Source organism: Pseudopodoces humilis, chromosome 3 (genome assembly GCF_049639895.1).
Source record: "Pseudopodoces humilis isolate 2021_Gansu_Grassland_sample_001 chromosome 3, ASM4963989v1, whole genome shotgun sequence".
NCBI lineage: Eukaryota > Metazoa > Chordata > Aves > Passeriformes > Paridae > Pseudopodoces > Pseudopodoces humilis.
Window position 1 is genome coordinate 13,362,242 of NC_142202.1, and position 17,896 is coordinate 13,380,137.

Consider the following 17,896-nt stretch of genomic DNA (forward strand, 5'->3'; position numbering starts at 1 on the left):
TCCTGAAGGTGTGTGTACATCTTCTCTCCCTCTCATTGTAACATGCACACATTTAGAGATAAGTGTCAGAGGCATTGATTTTCCCTCCAGAACCACATCACTTCCTTCGTAATGATTGCCTGCCTAGCAGCTGATGAGAGCATTTTCCTTCTGCACTTAAAGAAAAATAAAAAAAGTACTATTTAAAGTCCACTGGAAGTGGTGAGAGTCTTTCAAAATACTGTGTCTTTGGGCCCAAACCAAAGGCTCAGATTTGCCTCCCAGGTTGAAACCTATCAGTGCAACCCTGGCCTTAAGGCTTTGAAATACATATGAGGGAGTGAAGATATTTTTGTTGTGGCTATTGCACAATGAGGATGTTCCTGAAAATAACTATGAACTGCATTTCTCCTGTACCTGTGAGATCAGTAAGGTGATTTTGACTGGGTTTTTTCATATTGTGCTCATGCAGTGTTGTGCGTAAAGGTTTTTTAGATCATTAACTTCCTGACTACATTGCAATTAAAATACTGAAGTGTATCTATGATTATATAGCTGCACAAATAAAATACCTCTGCTTCACTTATAGCTATTTGCCAGGAGCTAATGTGACATGTAGATAAATGAGTAAAAAAAGCAGTACCAAAATCAAATATCTTGAAAATCATGCATTTTATTGTCTTTACAGGGACAATATCTGTGAACACGTTACGTACTCCATATACTGCACCAGGGGAAAGTGAAATCCTTGACTTGGATGATGACTTGTATCTTGGAGGCTTACCAGAAAACAAAGCAGGCCTGGTCTTCCCAACAGAAGTGTGGACAGCACTCCTCAACTATGGCTATGTCGGCTGCATTAGAGATTTATTCATTGATGGTCAAAGCAAAGATATTCGACAGATGGCTGAAATTCAAAGCACAGCTGGAGTAAAACCCTCATGCTCAAGAGAAACTGCAAAGCCTTGCCTTAGCAACCCCTGTAAAAACAATGGTGTGTGCAGGGATGGGTGGAACAGATATGTGTGTGATTGCTCTGGCACGGGGTACCTTGGCAGATCGTGCGAAAGAGGTAGGTTCCATGAGATGAGAGCACTTCTACTTTCATGTATTAAAAAAAAAGCATAACCATAAAATAAATAAAATCCTGTACAATGATTAAAAATGGTAAACTACCATTAACTGTGCTGAGGCAAAAAAAGCATCCTTGATTTCACTCGAAGTGAGGTGGAGCCCTGCTCTAGGCTCAAAACAGTAATTCTAGGGGAAATATCTTAAGGGAGACTCTAAGGTGCATGATGAAGTATTAGGTGGCTATGACACAGTCAGTACTGCTGAATATCTCCTAAAATATGCCTCCTTTTGTGTCTCATTGTACATTGCTGAGTTCTGAAAAGCTTTGTGAAAGCAATTTTAAATATGATTGCTTTTCCATGATGCCTTGGAGTGGCCCCTAGAGCAGAGACTAGACAAAGTTAAGAGAATAAAGTGGGTACTTGCTAAAGGCCTTCAATAGATACACCTTGGGCAGTCAAAAGCCTCCCAGAGACTTCACCCAAGAAGGACAAGGGTCATGAGTTTTTCAGGCAGATGTAAGTTTGGTCTATTTACATATCAGGGGTTAATCCTCCAGTTACAGCTTCAGGTAATGAAGTCATATTCCCCAGTTTATTCCCCCCACCAATTCACTTTTGTTTATACTTTTTGGGGCCTGAGGCTGTAGGGTGACCTTGGGTTCCAGGCTCAGGGGAATTGTTTTTTCTGACCAAAGTGTAAGGAGTAGTTAACATTTTGTATGAAGTTTAGAGATACACACTAATGCAGCACAGGATTTGGAAAATATAAAGGTTAAAATCTTAAGGCATCAGCTAAACTGTTGCATTCCACTTCCAAACTGAGATCATGTTCTCTGCCTGTTTATGTCAATATCAGTATATAATTAAATTTACTTTTGAATTCCACAGTGTCACTTAAATCCATGGCCAGAACTTCACCCAGTCAAAGCAGAAGCGTCAGTAGGAATTAACATTTTTTGCTAATCTCTTTTTTAATAGATCCAAGTACCCAAATAAACTCTCTGTAGTTGTCGTAAATCTCTGAGCATTTCTCTTACCTAGAAAAGGTAACAATGCAGTTGACAAACTCCATTTATTTAATTGAAAAGGTGGATAGCGACAAAGAAGGCAGATGTTGAGGTTAGTTAATAGATAGAAAACCCTGTAATTTATTTAAATTTGCAGTGCGTTAAAATATTTTAATATAAGTAGGTAAATGATAAAAAATAAATTTATTAAATATTTTAGGGTTTTTTTTTTTTTTACTCTTATTGGAATAGAAAGTGTTTCAATGCCAGGAGTTGTATTTTTTCATGTCACAGTTGACACAGTATATTCTTCAGATTTATCTTCAACCTGAAACCTAAACCTAAAGTTTATTGACTAAAAATGTAAGTTCTTTTCGTCTTGTTTAATTAATTTTTCGAGTTAGATAAAACAAAAATGCATTCTTTAGAAAATAAAACCCCCAGTGGATGTTTTAAGTTGTACGTCAGTAGATATGTGCAGTTATGCAGTATGGATTCCACTGTAGTATCAGCATTTGCAAGTAGATGCTCAGATTCTTCTGGGGGGTTTCTCTGTCTCATTTTTGGGCTGTTTGTGCCTTTGTCTCCTGGCCAGCTGCTGAGAGCTCTTCAGCCTGCAGCTCCTGCCGGCAGAGGGATAAGGGATGCCTGCTGCATCCCCGCAGCCCTCGGTTTAGCATGGCTGGTGTACCACCCTGTGGCCAAACCCTCCTACTACAGAGGGGCTCCAGCAAAAACCCATTTGCATTTTCATATTTCCACTGAAAAGACAGGAAACATGTGCCTTAGAGACATAAATACACGCAGATCTGCAAAGAGGCCTCATCACAGAAACTTCCCATACACGTATTGGACAGGTGGTGATATTTTATAAAGAAACATCTCTGCCTTTTACTTCCCACGCCTTATTTTCAAGCCTTGTCCAGCTTCAGGCTTCATTTTCCCAGCGCATTCTCCTGGTGGGAATGGCGGTACTGGAGTGGTGGTGTTGGCTCTCCCACAGCAACATTTGGTTTTTGTCCAGCAGAAATGTGTGGCACTTGAGCAGCATGAGATCATTCCCTGCTCTTGGGTTTCCCTGTCCAGAGGGAACTGCACTGAAACGAGATGTCTTCTCAGTAATATTCATATCCCAAGTGGTCATGCATTAATAAGATTATAGCTTTCGGGATTCTGAAAGCGTCGTGTTGGCATCCTGCCACGCAAAGTTATTACAACTACTACCCGTGTGTAGGAACTGATAAACTTTTATGTTTGGTGATATAAACAAAAAAAAAATTCCACATTTGCAATTGCTCAAACTAATTTGAATAAAAGGGGAACACCCTCATTTTGGCAATCAATACAGTTCCACAAAGAAAAGAAAGCTTTAGAATAAAATACTGGAGATTAAACTAGAATATTTAACATTAAATAATTAAGGTGTCTTGGGTAAAAAAAAAGTGTGAAGCTACTTTCTATTGCCTTTTTTTTTATTTTTATTTTTCATATTATTTCACCTGAAATAGGAGTGCCAATATCCATATATGGAACTTTAGCATACAGTACAGAACCTGAAATAATTTAGTGCACAAAACCCCTGAAATATCACAGTGGTCTATTTATATATATATATATATATACACATCAATTTTATCCTGTTGCAAGTTATATTTGATTTTTTTTTTTGGTTTTCAGTAAGGGTAAACATAAGCATAATCTGTAGATTTGCTTTAGTAGATTATGAAGACTCTAGCAGATGGATGGACAGATGTCACAGCAATACAACTTAGTGTCCTCTCTTACTTTGTGGATCACTGAGTGAGGGACTGCCTCTTGGCAAAGCCTTTTGCAGGTGTATTCTTTTGACTGGATGGCCAGGAACAATAGAAAAATCAGAAAAAACAGGGATAAGAAAAAGTAAGCATACAAAGATTTATGAAGGTGAAATTTCTAAAGACAAAATCTGTTTAAAGTAGATGTCCATATGTCTGTATGCACAGACCCCTACATCCACTTATACACATTAAAGAAATGTAGCTTTCATTTCTTGTGTTATACCTGGATGCTTTAAAATTTTAAAGTAGGAATAATAGAGGTGGCATGAGGATAGGTAGCATGAAGAATCAGGTGTTCTAAATATTATACTAATTCCATTACTGTCTTAAATTAACTGATTGGTCCTGTGTGTTAAAGTGGTAACAAACTTACAGTGTGGCTTAGGACCTCAGTCCTGAAATAACACCAGTGTAGGAATTGGGAGGAATAATTTCAGCTTCTATTCACTTATTGTCCAGTAAATAATCACATACAGAGAATTGCTTCTATCAGATTGATGGAAATGTTCCCTATAATTCTCCAGGCTGAAGCTGTGGGCCCAGGTGGTCTGAAGAAGATGCTATGGAGAAAACACAAAACACCTGGGAAGAGAACAAAACGTTTAAACTTGACTCAGTAGTAGCCAATATATTTGAATACTCACACAATTTCTAGGAGTAAAATCATATATAGCGGGGAGCATTTTCAGGGCACAACATTGTTGCTCTGCTTGTACTGGTAAATAAAACAGGATCAGATAGTAAACCTGAACACTTGATAATAGATGATCCAGATTGCTCATACATATCCTGGCATGACTCTGGACTGTATAGTCTGTCATTTCTTGGCAAAGATTGTGTGGGATTTTAGTGACAGCAGACACAGAGGGTGATTTCATGGTTTAAAAATGGCTCAGTGGGATGCAGTACAGTCCTCATATTATTGCAGACACACTAAAACTGAAAAAGCAGGAAAAATTTAATAATTCTGTCTTTGGGAATTCACAGGCACCACAAAGGGTCCAGAGGAAACAAGATCCCGTTTAGTTATTTAAATATGTGCAACAGGCATTTGTACCCACCAAGAATCATGTTTTTAAAACTCCAACTTGACTCCAAAACTTATGTGAAAGAGCCCTGAAATTCAAATGCCTAGTCCATACTTGTTTCACTTTAATTTAAATAAGCTGTGAATTGAAGAATCACGTCTATTCAGGAAATTCTACTTCACTCCAAAAATATCCAGTTCAGTATTTCTTAGGGTAGGGGCAGATGTAGGAAAGTTTCCAGAAGCGTGGGTGCCTCAGTCTCTTGAGCAATTTAGGTAATCCCAGCTCAAGTGCAAATTAAGGTCCTGAATCTCCTCTCATGTCAGTACTGATCTGTGCATCCTTGGGTTCAGACACAGACATAATTGAGGTGGGGGGGTGTGTGGGTACATAGGAAAGACTAGCTAGCTGTGAAGATTTTAACAAGAAAGAAATTGAAGAAAAAAACTGAGAGAGGAAGTGAACCCTTCAGTGGGGGTGGTTTTAGAGTTTGGTTCATTTGTGTGTTTTGGTTGGCTGTTTTTTACCACAGGAGCAGGAACAGTTTGAATTGTCCGGTTTATAAAACTGTCAAAGAATGAATGTATAAAACATTCTTTTATATAAATCTCTGTATTATATAATGCCACTTATTTCTTAATAACTCTATTGCATGCACTTACCTGCTGCCAAAAAAAAAAAAAAAAGTCAGTAATTATTTTGTAAGGATTTTCTGCTGTTTTTCTTTTCAGCGCTATGATTCCAACAGTGATGTGGTAGTAAAACTTTGACTCTTTTCCTTCTTTCTTTAAATGAATATCACATCCTAGTCTAAACTAAGTCTATTACAATTTGATCTAATAATTAAGAGAAATGTGAACAAGAGAAAAAAATATATTCTTCTGATACTTGCATGAGAATATTTAGCAGTGGAGATTTCATGCAAAGATTAGAAACTCCTTGGAATTAGTTGCTCCAGAGCAACAAAACAAAAGGGGGGAAAATGTAATACATAATTTTAGCTGAATTGTTCCTTCAAGGTTTTTGTAACTGGTGCCTGTTGTCATTCAGGTCATTTTCTTACTGACCAGGCCTTGTAAATTACCAAAACATTCCTGCCAGCTTTGTGCTTGGTTCTGATTTGTTTGGATTTTTTGGGGTTGTTTTCTTTTTTGTTTGTTTTTGATTTGTTTATTATTATCCACTTGCCTTTGCATTTTTGGCTTGCTTTGTTTCTGATTTTGGTTCTGCTTGTGTTTTCTTTTTTTGTTGGTAGTTTGGAGTGGGGGAGGTTGTTGGGTTTTTTTTTGTTTTTACTTTTCCTCTCCCCTTTGACACTTTCATATTTAGAAAGCCTGTGCTTTGCAAAGAACATATTAACATATTAAAAGGAGTTAGTTGACATGAGGGGGCTTCCTCATTGCCCAGAGCTTTTAAGTCATTTGGTCTTCTGTTCAGTATCTTTGGACTGTTCTTGGAACATCTGTTCCCAAAATACTGGCACAGTATGGCTTAGGAGGATTAAGTATCTAATCACATCAGGTCTGCTCACCATGGTGTTATTCACAGGCCATCTCCAATTAAATTAAGTTGCCAATTAAGTTCCTTCTCTCCTTTTTCTGCAATTTTCAAAAAAACTCAAATAATTACAGGAAAGTTGGCAAACAGTGGCAGTGCTGATTCTGACAGTTCTCTTTTTTACATTATCCTAAGATAATTTGTTAGCAACAGAACTCTAGCATTGATGAATGTTGGGTTTGCTCTGTATATGGAAACCCTGAGTGCTATTAATGTGATAGATTTTTATAGACAATACAAAATATTTTCTGTTATAATATAATGAAACTTTAGTGTTTTTTTCCTGGAATTCTTTATCTAAATTATGTTTACCTTGATAAAGACCTTGGGAAATTTTTATACACAGACTAGACAGCTAGATATAGGAAGGAATCGAAAGCCCCTGTTCATGACTTCCCCCAAAAAACACAGAAACACAACCCCCAAATCAAATGAAAACCACAAAGCATTAAAAAACAAATCCCATTCAACTGAAAACTCTTTGACTTGAAGTTACTTCTCAAATTGTTGCAAGTTAAGTATTTAATCTACTTCACAGAGCAATTTTAGATTTAAAGTATGTTGAAAACGTGATTACCTGCATAGTCAGAAATCATCAAACCTGTAAGTACATTCTTATAACCTGTTACATCTAAGGACTTTCACAGCAGTCTCAGTAACCACTTTTTTCCCAACATCAGAGTGTATTCTCCAAGTTTGTATTGGGGGAATTTAAAGTTCTTTACACAGGAGACAGTTGTCCAGAGCAGCTGTGGATGCCCCACCCCTGGATGTGTTCAAGTCTAGGTTGGATGGGGCTCTGAGCAGCCTGGTCTAGTGGGAGGTGTCCCTGCCCATGGCAGGGGACATGGGTGGAACTGGGTGATCTTTAAGCTTCCTCCTAACCCAAGCCATTTTCTGATTGTTTTAGTGAAAATACCATCTATCACCTTTGCTTCTCAGTGAATCAGCAGAACATTTTGTCCTTCCATGGATCCTGCAGGCTGGAAGTCTTGAAGATCTTATCTGCCTTTAGCAGCCTACAAGATATGCTGTGGGAACAATTTTGGCAAATGTAGTTGTCATACTTAACATAGTATTAGTCCCTGAAAATATTATTGACACCACAATAAACTTTTAAATAACTGTCTCCATTACACTGAAACAAATTGAAGCATAGAGAAGCTTCCCAGAGGTGCTCTCTGCCCACAAGGTTTGGTTGTCCTGCCAAAAAGGACTTACAAATATGGTTCAGAAATGTGTTTCCTTTGCTTTCTAGGAACTGCAGTGCCTCCTTGTGAGCAGAAATGCAGTCTCTTTGCTACCTTTCTCTTTACCAGCCTGGAAGCTGGAAAAAAAAGACTTGTGACTGGTTGCTCTGGGGTCTAACAGACTGTGACTGCTCTGTGCCAGAGCCTCTGGCCAGGAGTGTTTCCTGGAATGTCTAAAAGTGACAGTTCTTTGCTCATCCTGGGGGTTTTAAGATGTTACCCTCAATATGCCAATTCCAGTCTCAGTCCTCTTGCTGAGGCTGTCGTAGCGTTCATATAAGCATTTTTGAGTCCATACCATGGATTTTGCAGTCATGGAACAACCTGTGCCCCATCCAAACTGTGCTGGGGACAGTCACGCATTTCAGGAGGATTTTTACTCGCCGTATGACAATTTCAGCCCACGGCTGTAGCAATGCCAGTAGGTTTGTACATGAAGCATCCTAAGGTGATTGTCTAGGGGAGCGACAGGCAGGCAGTGGGCTTTTGTTCAGGTTACCTGAATATCTTTTACTGAATTGACCTATTTTGAGCAGTACAGGCCTGGTCTTTCAAGCATTGCCTTACAGGTGATTTTGCTGATCTCGCTGAAGATGCACACGTGTCTGGCTGGGTCATTAAAGAACAATTTAGTTTCTTTAAAGAGCACCAAGATATGCCACTTAAAAACCAAACAAATCAAAACAAACCCTAACGAAACCCCAAATCCAACTTCCCTTGTGTATCCCAGAAATAATAATAATAATGAAAAGTAATACATAATTTTTCTGCATCATGCTGACTTTGTATACCATCTTACCTTTAAGGAGTTTCAGTAGACAGAGTATAATTCTTTAACAACTGATTTTCTCCTTTGTGTTTCCAGAGGCAACAATTTTAAGCTATGATGGAAGTATGTTTATGAAAATACAGCTTCCTGTGGTGATGCACACAGAGGCCGAAGATGTTTCTCTAAGGTTCAGGTCTCAGCGAGCTTATGGCATTTTAATGGCGACAACTTCCAGGGAATCTGCTGATACCCTTCGGTTAGAGCTGGATGCAGGACGAGTTAAGCTAACGGTCAACCTAGGTAACAACCTCTTCCTCCAAGAAATTAACATTTTCTTTACATTTTTCTGTTTGCTTGCAAACATTTATGAAACAGCCTGTTTTAACATTAAAAGTAAACTGAAATGATATATAAACACACATCAGTGCATCATTTGCATATGTACACAAATACACGACCATTATTACAATTTATTTTGTTTTCTTTTGCATTTTTGTATTCTTTATTTAGTCTTAACATTACCCATCACAATATTTTTGTACTGTTGTGTATTATGAAAAAAGAAGACAAGTTCATCAGTGGTATTTTTTGGCTAAATTGGCTTTTTTGATTGTGGAAGATTGGTCTCCTTCCACAATTTCTTCAGAATAGCAATTTCACAATTTCAGTGTGCAAGCAGAGACAACATATATGAAGGTCAGCTCAGTTTTACCTCCACCAATTAATCTATGACAAGCAAATATATCAAAGACTTTCTGGTTTTAACACTGAAAATGTTGCAGTTAGATACTCCCACTGATGGATTTCTTGGTCTCCTTTTTTTAGGTGTCAAATATATATTAAATCCATCTCCTCTTTTTTAAACAACTCTGTAGTGGTATTTTTGTAGTATCGAACGATAACACAACCCTTCAATGCCCAAAGACTGCGGCCCTCAGCAAACAGCCTTGTGAACACAGGAGGCACAAGCCCTTTTACAGAAAAAAATAAAATAAAATTGGTTTCCTTGTTTAAAATATGACAGACAAATGTCAGGTTATGGTTTTCTCTAGTTTAAAAAAAAAAATAGTAGATAAAGAAATAAAAGCACTTCTGCCACGTTTATGAATAAGTCCAAGTCAGGATCTGAAACAGAACAGGAGTATGCTCAGGAAAATGCACATCCCATGCAGCTATTCCCATTCAGGGGGATGCTATTTTTAAAGGGAATGAAGTATTTTATTGCTTTAGTCATAGACTTAGAAAGAAGGGAGTGTGGGGTAAGAAAATAACCACCTGGCCCTCCACTTCATCAAAGTGTTGCTCACTGAAACGCTGCCCTGGTGTTTAGCGGTGAGGAGGGAGAAGGAGGAGCAAAGGGTGTCGCGGGTGACCCTTCCCTGCCTGTCCCCTCCTGCAGGGAGGCCACGGCGGGAGGCTCCGAGCTCTTTCTGTAAAGGGGCTGTGCAGGTGCTGCTCCTCGGCTGTTTGCAACCACTTTTCTGATGCGGTTGACGACACATGACAAACTCAGCTATATGGAAACAAAATCTAGGTTTGATGGTATACATGTTCCTCAAAGGTGTAAAGCAGGAGTAGCCGTACAAACCGAGTAGCGTGGTGTAGGGTCTGGGGTTTGGCTTTTTGTTTTGGCTTTTTTTTATTAAGTAATAAATGAATGCAGGTAGCCCGGCAGAGGATCTTGCACAGATCAGGTTATTCACTTTACATACAAAACACCACCCTCTGCCTACTTCTATAGTTCATGAAAGTCAATAAAAACTAAATAAGTCTATGCCCTAACAATAGTGTTCCTTCCTCCGACACAACTTTTTTTTTTTTCCCCTTTCTCTTTTTTATTTATTTATTTTTTTTAGTCAGGCAAGAAAATAATCTTAAAATAGAAAGGATTCTCTTCATTCTCTAATGAGTGTTTATAAATAAGTGATTTTTTTTTTTCTCTGTATTATTATAGCTTTAAAGTAGTCACCGTTCATTTCTAAAATCTAGATATTAAGGATGTGTAAGCCCACAACCCCTTATTTTGGGCCTGGGCGATGAGCTGTATGTCAATCCTTAGCTTTTGAAGACGAGCCTTTGAGGTTATACTATCCACAAGTTGTCCAAGGTGTCTGATTGTGGCCTGGCCTGCTCTATGACCCATTGTGACGGAGCACTTTCTAATTGCACTGAAAGAAATTACCTGTTCTTTCACAGATGGGGAGAAAGTTGCAGCCTGCCTCAGTTAAGCATCTTTGACTTTTAATCCTGACTTTTCACTTAGATTTGTCACCATGTAGCTTTGTTTGAAATTGGCCATTTTTTACCCTATTTGTCGTTTCTATTGGTAAAGACTTATCGCAGTATATCTGGGTTATAACACTGTGTAAAGACTGATGATATGGAGTGGCCATATTTGCATGTGTCTGTCCCCGGAAGGGTGGACTGTGATTTTATTGGATGTCTGCAGCTATTACCTTGAAGGATAAATTTTCATTTTTCATCTATTCTTCCCCATCTAGACTGTATCAGGATTAACTGTAATTCCAGTAAGTGCCTATTCAAACTTTTTAAAATGTTATTCCACCATTATAAAATATGCAAACTAGAATGACAAAGATTGTGGACAGCTTGCAAGCATTTTATAATTTATTAATGAAATGTGATGATTAATTATCACTGTGTAAAAAGTCATCATATACTTTAACACTTGTTTTTTGTCCTTCCCATGGGACATGACATTAACTAAAATATTAAAAAGGAAACAATCTACAGGTTGTAAACAAGCCTAGAGGAAATTGTGCCTGTAGTAGTGTATTATTCTAGATGAGCTATTTTATTGACAGTAGCCATAGAATTTTTGAACCAGCATTTCTGATAAGCTGTTGCACATTTTTCCCCCATGTCCTCTTTCTAATTTTCCTGACATTTACCTTCCGCTTGTGGTTAGATTGTTGGAACATAATAGTTTTTACTACAAAAATTTATATTTTACAATCCCCCTAGACAATTACCTATATTTACTGTCTGGTTATAGCACAATTTGGTTTTACTAAAGCTTTGTTTTATGGAAATGTGATGCATTGCATTAAGGACATTATTAATTTTGAGAATGACTGTATTTCTATGATGATTTTTTACACTCTAATTATGTTAAAAATCCTTGAATTGAACAATTTTTCTCTGTGATATGCATGTTTATGAAACAGAGGGAAACATTTGCCAGATGACTGGACTAAATTTTAACTTCTCTGATATTATTTGGATTAAGAGGCTATATTCTGAAAGGAGAAAAAGGACTGTGATTTTATTTTGAGTCTATGGAATTCCTGAATGGTGTCAACAAAATTATTGATAGTAAGTATGGTAGATTTGAGTTTTGGGTTGTTTTTTTGTTTCCCTTCCTAACAGGTTTTGCAGGCCAGAGGACTGGCTTTATGAAAATAGAACAAAAAGCTAAACAACAAACTGCACAGGTTTAATTTGTAGTTGGTAAGAATTAAAATATATGAACATAACATTCCTTAACAGTTTTATAACCCATAAAAAAAAAAAGAATCTGTAGTTATTGTTAATGTGTCATTTGCTAATAGATTCTTCAATGAATATTTTTTACAAGACAAAAATACAGCATTTGTATTAAAAACCAGAAAAACTTGTTGAGGCAAATATTTAAATTAAACTGTTCTTAAATTCAGAGAGAATTCATTACAATAAAGGAAATGCTTTTAATCACTAATGCATAAAGATATCAACCTCAAATTAAAATGAAAATAATAAAAAAGTAAAAAATTCTCACTTATAAACACAAATATTTCCTATTTCCACTTGCTAAAATATATAAAATAATGAAAAATCTCAGAAGCATTTTCTTGGTCTGCCACAGGACACTACCCTTTTCTACTAATGAAATCTCAATTAGAAAAAAAAAGTGTAAGATAAGCAGCTTTTTGGGCAGAACTGTAATGAGACTGCTTGCTGCTGGTAAATTCCTTTTTTTCCCTAGGAAAAACAATATCACCTTTTTCCTAACTTCCTTAATAAAATCTGAAAATCCCTCTGAAAACAGAGCTGCTAACATAAGGAAACCCCCCAGGAATAAAACCACAATATAACAGGTGTTTTCATTTTTTAATCTCTTTTGGATTAAATGGTGTGTCAAAGATAAATTTACATGGTTTCTAGGTTTCATTTTAAGCAAGTTTTGGATCAAAGGAGAATCTGCAAACACAAATAAGCCTCCAATTAGAGAAGTGCAAAGAGGAGCAATGCATCTACTGGATTGGACTACCAGTTATAAGTTCTTGGTCTCATATAGAAGCAACATAACCTCTCTAAAAAATATCCTTGGCATAAAATACTTTTAAGTTTTTTTTCTTTACAGTTTGTTTATAGTGGTTCTGTTATTAGAAATGAACTTGGGTGATTAGTTCCATCTCCCTGTGGTGCTTGTGTGTACTGAGCAGGGTTTTGGGAGCTTTCAGTATGGTAAGTACTACAATGCTTTCTTATCTGCACTGGAGTTTTTCAGCAACCAGATGTTTCACGAGCAATTTCTATATCCTAATTTTTAGATTATGGAGAATTATTGCTCTAAGCAGTCCTTAAAAATGCTTATTAGACAATATAATGGGGTTTGGTTGGGACACAATTTGTCTCGAAACAACAGCATCCAGAACTGGAATATTAAGTTGCTAAACACTGTGATAGTTGAGTGCCTCTCTTCTTTCCATCGAGAGCTGGACACAAATCAATCTTGATTTTAGGTCGATAGCAATAAATCTGGTTATCATGTTTGAAAAACCTTTTTTCCATTTTTTTATTTCTGTTACTTAGAAATTATTACTGTTAATATAACCTCAGTGTTGGGACTGAGAGTTATAACTAGCCTAGTAACAGAGTTAAGGTCAGGATGAAAGTATATGGTTTGAATTTGGAAAGACAATTAAAAAAAAAATATCCAAAAACTTAAGCCAAACATCAACAAGCTTGAGAGAAGAAAAATGTTAATGTAAGCACCTTCTCCTGCTGTGAATTATAAACCCAGGAAAGAAAATACTGCTCCTCTTCCTCCTCTCATTTTCTCCTGAAGCCTGTCTTCTGCTCTCTGCAGATCAAATGAGCTAAGATTATGGCAGCAACTTTTAATACACATGGTCATCCCTTCAACTTTAGCTGATGTCCTGTCTTGCAGAAGAGGTGGCATTTTGGGGTCTTCCTTGTTTGAAGGACAGAATTTTTTAAATTTTAAAATGTTAATCAGATATCAGGTCACTACTGAACTTGTGTTTCATTAAAAATATGTGACATGCTAAATATTTTGTGCTAGGTTAGAAGATCAATATACCCATAAAACCATACATCACTAGAAATTCTGTCTCATGTCAGTCAGAAAATACTGTTGCTGAAATGTTGGGTTAGTACATCCTTAAATAACTTCATTGTGTTCTTCAGAGCTACAATGAAATTTAATTTATGAAATTAAATTGTCTGTTGGGCAGTGAGTTAAAAGGTGCTTTTAAATTGCAGGTACATGTAGGTCAGTGCTGGGGCTGACACCAGGAGAAAGGGAAGACCTTATTTGATGAACAGAAATAGCTGCTGTGGTTCCCATATTAGTGGTCATAGGATGAGGAACTAATTTTTAAATAAGACTGCAGTGAACTCTGTTTTTTAAATAATATGAATGTAACAGCATTTTTTTGGCATTAAACATTCTGTAAAAAATAAGTTGATAGTTGTAGAGGTCTTTTACATTACATACAGAATTAACAAACTAATCCTTAAAAATTGCATAAGAATAAATTATATTAAAAAAATAAATAAAAGCCCCAACATATTTCTGTCTTTTGAAAAATAAGTAATTGTTGCCCTTTAATTTCAAACTATCAAGTATAAATTATAAATAACTGTGAATCCTATTGAACTGACTGGGACTTCCCCCTTGTATTTCTTAGAGACAGAACTGTATTCCAGTAAAATTTCAGTTGCAGTTCAGTAACAATTTCTGACTGACTTGTGAACAAAAATAGGTGAGCTATATTTTTATATTTTTCACTGCTGTAACCTTAAAGGCCACAATCTTGGCTTAAATTAAATTACTTTTATTTTTTTTTTAGTTTTAATGATTCCAAAATATTAGTATATGAAAAATCCATGTAGCTGTAAAGGCTGCTGGTTTTAATATGCATTATATTTTTGTCACAGATGTCTGCAGTCTTACACATGATTTCATCTTTTGGACAGTGAGGGTTTTTATTATTATTATTATTGTATTGTTATAATTTCTGGAAATTAATTTTCTATATATTTATATGAGTTAGCCAGGTCGGACTGTAAGGGTTTTTTTTTAAACCACTATATACCACTAATAATATAAATTGGTAAATTGCTTGCTCTCATTTCCCAGTCTGATACTTTTGTTTAAAATGAAAAAATACAGGACACATATTTTAATGGTTCTGTGAGATTGCTCAGCTTGTGGCCCAGAGTGTTGGGGAGATTTAGGTTAGTTTTCTAGTGTGCAGCTTTGCTTCTGTAGGCAATAACTCACAGTGCAATGACACTGAATTCAGTTATACTCAAATGTGGGACTGCCACAAGAAATGATTATGAATTGCAGGATGTCAGGGAGCAGAGAGTACTGTGGTAGTAAATGTGTACAATTCCCCAGGGAATGTGTGAGGCAGGTTTGCAAGCTGCATGTCCACCTTTATGAATTAGGGAGGGTTTCCTGGGCTTGGAAGGTTTTCTGTTTTTCCTTCCAGAGAAGTGCCCCTTCAGTGTTTGTATTTACATGCACCCCTTGTTCTTGTGTCTGTCTAGTTATTCACCCATTCTCCATATAATTTATTGTTCCTCTCATTTTGTTTTCTCATGCTATTTCAATTCTCTGTTCTTCTCTATAGCCCTTAATCTTTTTTTCCTTGTTTTGAACGCTCACCCTTTTAAATTTTTTCTATTCTGCAGCTGTGCACATTACAGATGATTAAGTTATTCTATTTGGAAACATCTGTTACTGAGGCATTTCTTTCTTGTCAAAGTATCCTACAAATCCAGGGTATGACAAGGGGATTTGTCAGATTATTGGTAAATAAGAGGTGAATTGTGTCTATTAAAGAGCATTCAATTACGTTATATTTTCAATATGAACACTAATTTTAAGCAGCAGAAAATCTTACGTGAAGACTATACATCTTTTTGAAAGCTCCTGCTTGTAAAACTGCATTTTATTGCAAAATCCAGAATCTTCAGCTGTGGTCTTATGGATATTCCTAAATCTACTGTGATAAGCAAATTGTTAATACATTTCTATGCATTAACTTCGTACTATCTCATGAAAAGAATTATTAGAATATATTATTTGTTCTCTTTTTTGCTGTTATTGGCAGTAGAAAATCATTAAAACGATTCAATTTTGTAGCTCCCCCCAAAATGTAAGATTTTGTACTTGGCCTGTTTTCTTACCGAGTGCTTATGAAAAGCATGAATTTTGATCTTTCCCTCATTAAGTGTTGCTGACAGCCTGGCAAAAATATGTAAAAGAGTCTTACCATAGAGGACATGCAGCAAATCAGCAGGGTACTTTCTCTGCAAGTTCAGTCAGAAACTTCCTTCTGTTTGCAGCATAAAGTTTGAAATAATTATAAATAATTCTTTTAAAGCTTTGTCTATACTTTGCAGATTTAGAACAGAAAGTCATTTGATCCCTTTTCATTCTGCAATATCAGCTTAAAGGCCCCTTTTCATATAATTTCCTGAAAAACAGGGTCTGCCGCTATGCAACAAAACTGAAAACATACCTGGCTCTATTCAATGAAATTCTGATTACAATCTCCTAATTGCTAATAGCATGCAAAAAAAGGGAAAGCTGCTGCTTTACTCAGAGGCTCTCACTGGAGCCCTCAGTACTCCATCGTGAAGCTGCATTAAGACCCTCCTGTCTTGTTCCAGGCACTATGTTTGGAACAAAGGTTGAAAACAGCTCAGCTCAGGAAGAATGTTCAGGTTTGAAAGCAGAAGAGCCTACCCGTATAAATATAATCAGGAGGGCTGGAGCCATTAAGGGATAGCACATAATTTACTCTGTACAGCCACAGAAGCCAGTTACAAGAGAGATGCCTCTAATTTCTCTTTCTCTGTTGAGTACAGAGTGGAAAGAAGTGGGGCTGCACAGGTTGTACCCTGTGAGCACAACACATTCATTGGCTCACTGGGGCAGTGGCTGCAAAGCCATCCTCCTCCTCCTGCAGTCTGCTTGCCCATCTGCTCTGGAGAAAAGCAGTGGCTGTTTCTTGAATGGTGTGAGGGTAAAATGAACCAGCTGGGTCACTGCTGATCTTTTTTCAAAAGTTCTCATACCATTCTTTGGTTTTTGTGTTGCAGACTTTCATCTGTCTCTAAAACAAAGCTGTCATTCTAAACTGTGTTTTTCTCTCTTCCTGCCTGCTGGTCCTGCTCTTACATTGTCCATTGCTTTGCTACCAGTGCAGAAGATTCAAGTATCTATATGATGAATTTGACTAAAGTGACGCATTAACAAAATTGTCAGTTTTGAATTGCTGCAGTTTTCTGACACCTGTTGTAGAATAAAACAGGATGAGGGGGAGACAGGATGGTGCAGGGACAGTAGAAAAACAACCTCTAGTAGAAAGAGTACGTTGCTTTTTTCAGCAACACAGATTTATGCTATCCCAAAATGAATTCATCTGGCCTACATCTAAGCAACAACATCCTGGAAAAGTACATGCTGTGTGCAGAAAGGCAGAAGCACCACTTCTTGAGAGATGTGTGGAATGCTTAGGCTATATCAATTAGGGAAGTGATTTCAGACAAATGCAGGGAAATGTTGGAAAGGTTTCTGGGTAAACGTGCACCTTCAGTTCTGCATATCACAATTATTCTCTTCTGAAGTAGCCTTATAAAACAAACTGGACATTGAACCTAGGAAATATCTGATGCCAAATTTTAGGGAGTTTCAAGAATGAGGAAAAGCCATTGAGTATCGTGTAGAGAATACAAATTAGGAGATGACAGCTGAGGGGATGCCGTGCTTTTGGGCCATTCACATAAGGTAATAAAGGTCTGAAATCCATTTCATGTTGTGGCATTTTGGGAAATTTCACATGGATTTAGTTTGGCTTGGTGGAAGACTCTGAGAAGATAACAATGAAGGCACATTGGACTTCCAAGAAAGAGTTCTCTCACTTAGTGACTGACTGAGAAAATCAGTCTTGTGATACACTGACTTCTCATCTCAAGCCTATGTTTTAGTAAGCACAGGAATTTTGCAGGGATATGCTCAAGTTATGTAAAAAGCTTCCATTTTTACCTCTTCCTTATCCAGTTATAGTTAAGAAATCTTGAACTAATAAAGAGCATAAGAAAACTTGAATCAACTAGCTTATTCTGAAGAAATCTTGAGAAGAGCCTTG

General features: G+C 36.9%; 1 protein-coding gene across 19 annotated transcripts in view; it reads left to right on the forward strand.

Annotated features, from left to right (window-relative positions):
• NRXN1 (neurexin 1) overlaps positions 1-17,896 on the forward strand; it is a 675,655-nt gene that overhangs the window by 280,672 nt on the left and 377,087 nt on the right. For 10 of the 19 annotated variants that reach the window (XM_088053912.1, XM_088053915.1, XM_088053923.1 and 7 more), the window contains 3 exons: positions 668-1,051; positions 8,580-8,783; positions 10,985-11,011. In XM_088053912.1, the coding sequence (XP_087910038.1) occupies positions 668-1,051; positions 8,580-8,783; positions 10,985-11,011 (615 nt within the window). The remainder of the gene's footprint in view (positions 1-667; positions 1,052-8,579; positions 8,784-10,984; positions 11,012-17,896) is intronic. The other 9 variants (XM_088053919.1, XM_088053925.1, XM_088053926.1 and 6 more) reach the window with 1 other exon arrangement.